The 9,701-nt window shown below is 44.5% G+C and overlaps 1 protein-coding gene and 1 non-coding gene across 5 annotated transcripts in view; one reads left to right on the top strand and one right to left on the bottom strand.

The window, feature by feature from the left end:
• The first annotated feature begins 2,439 nt into the window (after positions 1-2,439).
• The window catches only part of LOC119312782 (prolycopene isomerase, chloroplastic-like), a 12,378-nt gene continuing 5,116 nt past the window's right edge, over positions 2,440-9,701 (top strand). For 3 of the 4 annotated variants that reach the window (XM_037588543.1, XM_037588542.1, XM_037588541.1), the window contains exons 1-6: positions 2,441-2,666; positions 2,768-2,999; positions 3,204-3,314; positions 3,525-3,578; positions 3,841-4,128; positions 4,783-4,974. In XM_037588543.1, coding sequence (XP_037444440.1) covers positions 2,497-2,666; positions 2,768-2,999; positions 3,204-3,314; positions 3,525-3,578; positions 3,841-4,128; positions 4,783-4,974 — 1,047 coding nt within the window. In that variant the 5' untranslated portion in view covers positions 2,441-2,496. Of the gene's footprint in view, positions 2,667-2,767; positions 3,000-3,203; positions 3,315-3,524; positions 3,579-3,840; positions 4,129-4,782; positions 4,975-9,701 lie in introns of all 4 variants that reach the window. The other variant, XM_037588544.1, reaches the window with a different exon arrangement.
• Positions 4,411-4,482, bottom strand: TRNAH-GUG. The gene has a single exon. It is a non-coding gene; the product is annotated as a tRNA-His (tRNA).

Genomic DNA, 9,701 nt, shown 5'->3' with positions numbered 1-9,701 from the left:
AAGTAATGGGCCTTATTGGACCATAGGGGAGAGGAGGAGGCAGACCACAGGAGGTAGCCCCCCCTCCGCCATGGAGTCCAAATTGGACAAGGGGGAGGGGGCGCGGCCACCCTTTCGTTCTCCCTCTCTCCCCCTCCACTTCCCTCTTTCCCCCTCCGTTGGAAAGGAAGGGGGGCCGACTAGGACTTAGAGTCCTAGTTGGACTCCCCCCTAGACCGGACCTCTCCCCTCTCCCTCCTTTATATACGGGGGCAGGGGGGCACCAGGGGGGCACCCCAAAGCACAACAGTTGTTTCTTAGACGTGTGCGGTGCCCCCCTCCACCGTTTACTCCTCCGGTCATATTGTCATAGTGCTTAGGCGAAGCCCTGCACGGATCACATCACCAATACCGTCACCACGCCGTCGTGCTGACGGAACTCGTCTACTCCATCGACACTGCTGGATCAAGAGTTCGAGGGACGTCATCGAGCCAAACGTGTGCGGAACTCGGAGGTGACATATGTTTTGTACTTGATCGGTTGATTTGAGAAGACGTTCGACTACATCAACCACGTTAAGTTAACGCTTCCGCTTTCGGTCTACGAGGGTACGTGGACACACTCTCCCCTTCTCGTTGCTATGCATCTCCTAGATAGATTTTGCGTGAGCGTAGGATATTTTTTGAAATTGCATGCTACGTTTCCCAACATCTTGTCCATCACATCATTCTCCTAATGATGTGATCTTGTTCATCAAATGACAACACATATCTATGGTTAGGAAACTTAACCATCTTTGATTAACGAGCTAGTCTAGTAGAGGCTTACTAGGGACACAGTATTTTGTCTATGTATCCACACATGTATCAATTTTCTGGTTAATACAATTCTATCATGAATAATAAACATTTAGCAAGAAATAAGGAAATATAAAATAACAACTTCATTATTGCCTTTAGGGTATATTTCCTTCGCTACACTCAAACCCTTCCAACGCATGCCACCTTCACATCAATGATAACTAGACCTCCGCAAAGATGGCTTCTGCTCTACTAACTACGCTAGCATGCGGCACCGCCACCACCACTAGCAACCTCCGTGCATACCCAGTAGCCAATGCATCCTCTTCGATGTAGACTTAGGGCGGTCGCGATCTACCGGGTGATGGCTGACCCCTAGCCTTGTCGCCCAGTCACTATCGTCAACTCGTTGCCATTCAAACACTACATGTGCATGCCATGAAAACTGGTTGTTTAGGTCTCAAGGAAAATCATTTTTCACATGTAGTTCATTACTACTTTTACTGCAACAATAATTTATCTTCTCGAGACATGTTCTAGTGGCGAATCAGTTTATAACTCAGACATGTTTTCGTTTCTTTAACTCTTGATAATTGCATCATATATTTAAATACGATATGTATGTTTTTGTTCATCCATAGCAATTGGACGAGTTTATATGCATAATTTTTTTTCGAAAAGCAGGTTGAAAGCCCTGAGCTCTGCACTATGCGCACTTTATGAACAGAACATATTTTCTCAATAATGTTTAGATAAAAAGTATCACGGCAACCTACAAGTGTACGTGTATATATTATATCTGATGTGTGAAATAAACCAATTTCATATCACTGACCTACACATATAAGTTGTGTCCGGCTCAGGTCTATTGCTTACGGCATGGTACATGGCCTACATTATTTCTTCACCCACTTTCCCACCCATATCGACATCCACTCACCTATATAAACACTCCACTTGTTTAATCATGAATTTCATATTCTACACTTCATACTTACACCTTAGCATGAATACAATAGGTTTTGTTACCCATCACAAAAATTAGAGATTAGTTATAAGAGTGTGTCAATGTTATATATTCATTTAATGCTCAAAATAGAGGTTCCGGTCAAGAACATGGTGAAGAGCTCTGAGAATGAAAGGCATCGGGATAAATGATATGTTGGATGGCAAGAAAGTGAGCCAAAGAAATGAAAACTCGTACAAAATTCTATACCCATATTGTATGATATTACGATATGCTGGGATCATCGACCGACTCAAGCCTTGGCTTCCCGACAGCCCTCCTAGTTGAGTCGCTGACACGCGTACGCATTCATAAAAACCATCATGGTGCGGCGGATATTTTCAATCGTATTTGTGCCCATTCTGTAGACTGCGAGAAACTGATAGGTCCGCGGACTGTTACTTCAGTCCATTGTGTTTCTGGTGGCTTGCTAAACTGTTTTCTTGTAAAAAAAATCATTCTTTATTCTCGTTAAACAGCTTTATTTATTTTTAAATAAAAATAGTTTTTCATTTCTCGTGGCAGATTACGCAAACCAACTAGGAGGAGCAGAGGCGAGAGATCTCAGCCGCAAGGGGAGAGAGGCTGCTGAAGCGCCACGTGTAACCAGCCGCTGCCTCACTCACGAGCTCCACTCCAGCTCCCTCTTCCCCACCCGAACTCGTGACATTGCCGCGCGCGTCACCGGCGACACGACACCGCCGGCCCAGATGGCTTCCTCCGCGCTGGCCTCCCCGTCGCCGCGCCCTCCGCCACGCGGCAACCGCCAGCCTCGCGCGCGCCCAGCAGCCGCAGCCGCCGCCGCTCCAGTGCCGCGCCGTGTCGGCGCCGCCGCGCGCTGCCGGGCGGTGGCCGCACCCGCCGGCCCCTCGTCACCCGGGTACGTATTAATCATTGCCCCACCACTCGCACCGGCTCTTCGCCGTTCGAGCCGTATCCGAGCTCGCAGGCAATCAATTCGGCCGTCGTCGTTTGGTTCAGGGTGGCGGGGAGGCCGGAGGCGGACGTGGTGGTGATCGGGAGCGGGCTCGGGGGGCTCTGCTGCGCGGGGCTGCTGGCGAGGTACGGGCAGGACGTGGTGGTGCTGGAGAGCCACGACCGGCCCGGCGGCGCGGCCCACTCGTTCGACGTCAAGGGGTTCCACTTCGACTCCGGCCCCTCGCTCTTCTCCGGCTTCCAGTCCAGAGGGCCCCAGGCCAACCCCCTCGCCCAGGTCACCCTCCACCTCCATTGATTGCTTCCTCTGCAAACACCAACAGAGCAGAACTCAACTGGGAGTTTCTTTCAGAGAAATGAACTGTCTGAACTGAACTGAACTAATCAACAGAACAGAATTGTCTGTACTAAATGCAGAAATTGTGGTGAGAGCTCGGGGCCTGTCTGATGCAATATAATGATGATTCTGCTGACCTTGCAGGTCCTCGACGCGTTAGGCGAATCGGTCCCGTGCGCCTCGTATGACTCCTGGATGGTGCATGTCCCCGAAGGACAGTTCGAGTCGCGGATAGGACCGACTGATTTCCTCAAGGTTCAGTTAACTTGTAGCACATGCCAGGATCTTTGTTAATTTGCAGTGAATTGTTCCGGATGAGACTGAAATTTGCTAATAAGCATGACTTACAATTGGCTGCTTTCTACTACCTATGAAACTTAGTAGTGCACTTTGTTTGATGTTGTATGTTACCCTTTGTTTGTATCCAATTCGAATGCTCAGGTCATAATAGTGATTTTCTTGCAGGACCTTGAGACTTATGTTGGCCTTGACGCGACCCGGGAGTGGCAAAAGCTTCTAGTGAGTTCCCTGCATTCGATATTCAGTTTCTTAGTACATGTCTGTCTAGCTGTACCTACTGAACTTCTGAAAAAACACATGATGCCAAATGGGTAAATCAATTGCCTCTTTGTGCATTGTGTATAGCATATATAAACAAGTAGTATCATGTAAATTTATAGAACTGTCATGATTCAAATGTGAGGCCAAGATTAGTTTACCATGTTACTGTTATGTACTACCATTGAAACCTCTGCTAACACGGTATCAAAAACGATCTCAGGATGCGGTTATTCCGATATCTGCAGCTGCGATGGCTCTGCCTCCGCTCTCCATCCGAGGCGATCTGGGCATCCTTTCGACAGCAGCTGGCAGATACGCGCCTTCTCTCTTGCAGTCCTTGATAAAAATGGGGCCTCGGGGAGCCCTAGGCGCCACGAAACTGCTACGCCCGTTCTCGGAGATTGTCGACTCGCTGGAGCTGAAAAACCCCTTTGTCCGGAACTGGATCGACCTCCTGTGCTTTCTGCTCGCCGGCGTCAAATCCGACAGCGCGCTTTCTGCAGAAATGGTAAGCTGATGAATTTCCACCAGGTTCATTATCCTGTTTCACTTCAGTGCTTTTCCAAAATAAATCCATGCCCTGATCATCATATGCATGAAAATGAACTGTACTGGAAAGTAGAAGCCACAGTGTGTTGTGCGAGTCAAATAAAATGAAATAAATTGGTGCACAGTCTCTATTTGTTTGTTCCTGGCCCTAAACCAGTAGTAATTTTATAATGTACAAAAACAGAACTGATTTTATTTCTGTTTTTCTTATAGAAAGGAAAAAATAAAAAAAGATGGAATGTGTGGCTGCTGGGATTCGAGCCCAGGTCTCCACGGCCACAACGTGGAATTCTCACCACTAAACTACAGCCACATCTTGTGACACAATTCTATAGGTTTTCTATGTAATGTTTAAGTCGTGGATGGCATTCATCTGCTATATGGTTCATGACACAGACCCCTGCTCCCTGGATAAATTCGTGTCCGAATATTTGGCATTGGATCCATTAGATTTTGCAACTCGCGAGACTTATCTTTTCCACATCAAATCAACCTTTACCTCTAATTAATCATTTGCGGCTCTATTGAACACTCCCTTGAAACTCGCCTATATATTTTCAAGTACATAATTGTGAAGATTTGTGTTCATCATTTGGTCTAACTACAATGTCAGGTTTATATGTTTGCAGAATGGTACAAGCCAGGATGCAAGCTGGAGTACCCTCTGGGCGGGAGTGGAGCGATAATCGATGCCCTCGTACGGGGTATCGAAAAGTTCGGTGGAAGACTTGCTCTTAATTCTCATGTGGAGAAGATTTTGATCGAGAACGGTCGGGCTGTTGGCGTCAAGCTACGAGGTGGACAGGTAAGCCGCTCAAGAGGATACCATTTTATCGCTAAATATATAAAGTATATAATATTAGTTCATGGGAACTAACAGCTTGGCAATTATTAGTAAGGCTCTGATTCAGACGACATATATTTCATTCTATCTTCAAGATGCCAAAATTCCTCAAGTCTGATGGTACAGTACACAATGCAATAATTAATACAGCCTGTTACTGGCCGGAAATTACATAAACAGAAATGTTCTAAGCCACTGGCCCAATTCTGAATAGATTGAAATGACCTCGCCTCAAACAACCAAAGCATCAGCTTGCTCCAATGTCAAAGTCCAAGACCTCGCCTAACCACCTCTATATCTTTCTCCGCGCCCCTTCAGCAGTCGGATAAGCGAAGCCTTTTACTGAGCAATAGCAGGTGATACACTTAGTTATCCCTAGTTTCTTATCTCTCGAGTCAAAGGAACATAAACGGCCAAGATGTTCACAAGTTCCCTTCAAAATGAGCAAAGAGAAATTACTGTTAGAAAAAAGATGTCGAGCAAGAGCAAGAATGTCTTTCTTATGTCCAAATTATAAGCTTGCCTTGGGTATCACGTTGTGCTCTTCGGCGGTTTCCATCTTCTTCTTGAGAAAATGTGTATAAAGCTCAATATCACTTGGAAACTGTGATGGGGAAAAGAGGGAAGAAAATATTAACGGCACTGCTTATGAACCCTTATAGCACTACAAAAAGTCAAGAGATTTTACAAAACAAAACTTAGTTACCAGCTTATCGACCTCGTTACAGATAATCCTTTTGTAGGTACCGTCCTTGATGCTTTTCTTTGGAGGTGACTGTGTTTTGTTATACGCAACAAAAATTGAATTAGAATATTTCCAAATCATAAACAGACAATAATATGCAAATACAGAGAAATTTGAGCAAATAGATGAATTGCATAGGTATGCATGGATTTAAGATTATTTGTTCAAAGCCAATTTTTCAAATTGTAGGGTTAATTATTAATATGATATCTCAATTTCCACCAAATAATAATCTGAAAAGCTTGTTATGATAAGTACATTTTCAATCCTCACGCGTCAAATGTTTGAAAGTGTACAGCTAGATCCCAATTTAAATTTAGCTTCTGCTTAAATGATAAATAGGTTGCGAGGAACTAAATGCCAACAAAAGATAGCTCTGACAAAAGGCCACTTCAAAGATAGAATTGCCACGAAGTGCTACTCTTATGTATTTTCACATCTCCTCTAAGGATATATGTACACAATGCCTGATCTTATAGGGAGTTTTCAGGAAAGGCATTGTGTACATTGGAGGAATTAAAAGAGTCATATTAATCAGAAGATATGATAGCCAAATGTTTTCTTTTTAAACATAACAGAGCCTAGAAATTTGTTCTATGGAGGAATTAGGCTTCATCAGGAACATAGGGTCTGTTTGGTTTGCTATCAACATTAGACAAGCCTTACCAAACTTTTGGGGCATTGCCAAATGTTAGTGCCAAACCAAGTGGAAACCATTATTGGCTTGCCAAGGCAAAAGTTGGCACTACACCAAGCAAACCAAACATATACATGTTTTGCTTTAATTTTCATGAATAAATAGCTCAAATCGCTTGACAAGATAAATTCATGCTAAAAACACGAGACCATGGCAAAAGAGTTGTTTGAGCAAAGTGTTGAATGCTATGGAGGAAACACAAAATAACATCAGAAGAACGCTATCGACTAAAAGGGTCATTTGCTCTTGTTGGGAAAATAAATAAGTGATAAGCTTTGAAAGAAGCTACCTTAGCACCAGTAAGATCAATAAGATGATCAACCTGAAAAGTATATGCAAAACAATTAACTCCATAATTTGTAATATTCTGTGTAAACAAATATTAAATGGATGGTAATAATACATGTGAACCAGTACCGTATCTTGTACAGTAGATTCACAATCCTCCAAATCTAGACCACCAAACTCAGTAAGATCGTAGACCAATTGAACTTTTCCTTCCCGGATTTGATCGATAATAGCTTGACGGTCCTTTCTTTCAATGAGAACTTCATGCACAACATAGTAATACAACTCATGCCTCTGCCCCATCTTCTCCAGATGCTCCATGAGTTTTAAGCACTCATCGACAGCAATCTTAATTTGGAAAAATAGCATTTTATTGAAAAGTTTATTTGCCAGGACGATAGCCTTAGCAAGCACCCCATGCCTGGTTTCTCTATACCTCGCTGACTCCATTAGCTTGTCAAAAAACTCAATGTATTGCAAATCACCATCCAGGGTGGTAGGTTCAATATAATTACAACATGGAGAGGAATACTGCCAACACAAAAAACATAGAAAGCTAAGACTCGAGATGCGGTACATTACATTCAAGCGATGCATATATGAAATTAAGCGGTAGTTGGAGGAAAGATCTAGATGTGTACCAACCTCCCCAGTAAATTGGTGGAAGAAGTGCGGATAGGACTTTGCTTTGATGCCATCATGGATGGCATGATAGAAGTATGTCCTGGTAAGAGTGAAGTCGACACGTAGCTCCTCCTTGGCTGCCTGGCAATTGAAGAGGCCCTCTTCGGAATTTTGAGACTCATTCAGATGGTACATGTCCAAACGAACACGAAGAACTTCGTCACTGGTGAAGAGCGGCTGCGGTGAATCCACCTTCTCCTCGAGACTCGCATCCAAAGTAGATGCCATGTTGTCACGTCATTCCCCTTGTTGGTGATCAGCAGCATTGATTCCTCTTCGCCTCCTTCCCTTTCTCGATCTAGTATGCGGCATGGGTGACCACGGTTTGCCCGACATTTTATTATAATCTATTCCATCGTATTCATTCGCCTTAATCTCCTCCTCATCTTCCTCCCAGGGATACTTGCATTTATTCGTATAGAAGGGGATGTCACGGAATTCTGCAAGAATGTCCGTAATTGGCAGGTTTGCAGGATAACTAGGGCCCGCATCATCGGCCTCAGAAGTTTCCTTCTCCATCTCTGATCAACACACGGGAAGCAACACTAGGTATCAAAACAAGAGAGAACATCATCGCTGAGCTCCAAATAGTATAATACTCAAAAGAGGCCATAGCTATTGGAAGAACATAGAAACATGATTGATTTAGACATATAGTTAATTAAGAGTTCGGATTCACATCACCATAATGTTAGACAGCACAGCCTACAGCCTCTGATCACACGTTGACACGAGTGAACAACTCTATGGAGGTTCTTCAAAATACAGACTGGATTACAGTTAACGTTCTGTATAAATAGTACTATCAAGTGGCCGGTATAGGGCTATGACAAGTTGCATCTCCACTTATATACTCCCTCCGTTCCTAAATATAAGTCTTTGTAGAGATTTCACTAGGTGGACTACATACGGAGCAAAATGAATGAATCTAAACTTAAAATGCATCTATATACATCCGTATGCGGTTTATAGTGAAATCTTTACAAAGACTTACATTTAGGAACGGAGGGAGTACATCAGCACCAAATAAAAAGATCTCTTTATGCCTCCTGGAACGAGAGCATCATGCATGAATGCAAACTGTATAAAAGTAGCCTGCTTAGAACTAAGATTACATAAGAAAGCAAGGCATCATAGCAAGAGCCAACAGCAAACAATGCGCGAGGCCTTGGATTATCGGCGATACCCGGCTACTATATATTACCGGTAGCTTGCTACTGAATCATCAATTGATCCTGATAAGATGGAATCTAATGTAGTCAGCGGCAACATGGGCCATAAATTAAGAATGCAAAATAATCGAGCTAGGTTTCAAGTAGTAACAAGATCTAAACGCATGTGTGTGTGTGGGCGTTGGAGATTCAGAAAGCAGGCTATACCTTGTACAGCACGGGAGATTCACAGGAGCGGGCGAGGGGATGAATCTGCCGCGAGAATCCAAGGACGGTAGTGGTTGCGAGAAGACGTCGGAGACTCGGAGAACGAAAACAGCGGTGGCCAGGAGAGCCGGCGGCCGGGGGCGGCGCCGGTGAAGGGCCCAAAGACGGCGGAGGCGGCTCGACCTAATTAAGCAGTCGAATAGAGAACAGACGTGAGACCGTGAGAGACGAATTCTGACGGGATTGTGAGGTGTCAATACATGGTTGGATATCAGAGGGGAGGGGACCCACAGTAAAATCAATCCTAGGAGTACTAATATTTTACGTAGTACTCCGTATCCAATAACGGAAATAGTAACTCGCGAACGTTCGCCGGGGAGCAACTGCCAGCGAACGCCTAAGCTGCCACACGATCTTGATCCTACGGTGCAGATTGGATGGCCTTTTTACACTCAAAATAAAAAGAAATGTCATGGCAGTTTTGCAAAAAAAAAAAGCAACGTAGTTCCCTGAAATATACTGAAACTGTCAGACGAACGTTGGCAGATGCCATCTCTTGTGGCGAACGTTCGCCAGATATGCCAACCGATCCAAAAATACTGCTAGTAAGGATTAGTAAGGCTTTGATTCAGATTCATGTGACATATCTTTACCTATCACTAGTAGAAAAGAGGGCTTTGGTCCACCTCGGGTTAGCCCATTAGTCCCGGTTCAGTCTAGAACCGGGACTAATGGGGGCATTAGTCCCGGTTCGTGCGCCCAGGGCCACGTGGGCCATTTGTCCCGGTTCGTCTGGACCTTTTAGCCCCGGTTGGTGCCACGAACCGGGACTAAAGGGTGCGATGCCCATTAGTCCCGATTCGTGGCACCAATCGGGACTAAAGGGTTGGTTCAT

Source organism: Triticum dicoccoides, chromosome 5B, assembly GCF_002162155.2.
Source record: "Triticum dicoccoides isolate Atlit2015 ecotype Zavitan chromosome 5B, WEW_v2.0, whole genome shotgun sequence".
NCBI classification, from domain to species: Eukaryota; Viridiplantae; Streptophyta; class Magnoliopsida; order Poales; family Poaceae; genus Triticum; species Triticum dicoccoides.
Note: the sequence above shows the minus strand (reverse complement) of the source record. Positions and strands in the feature narration are given on the sequence as shown.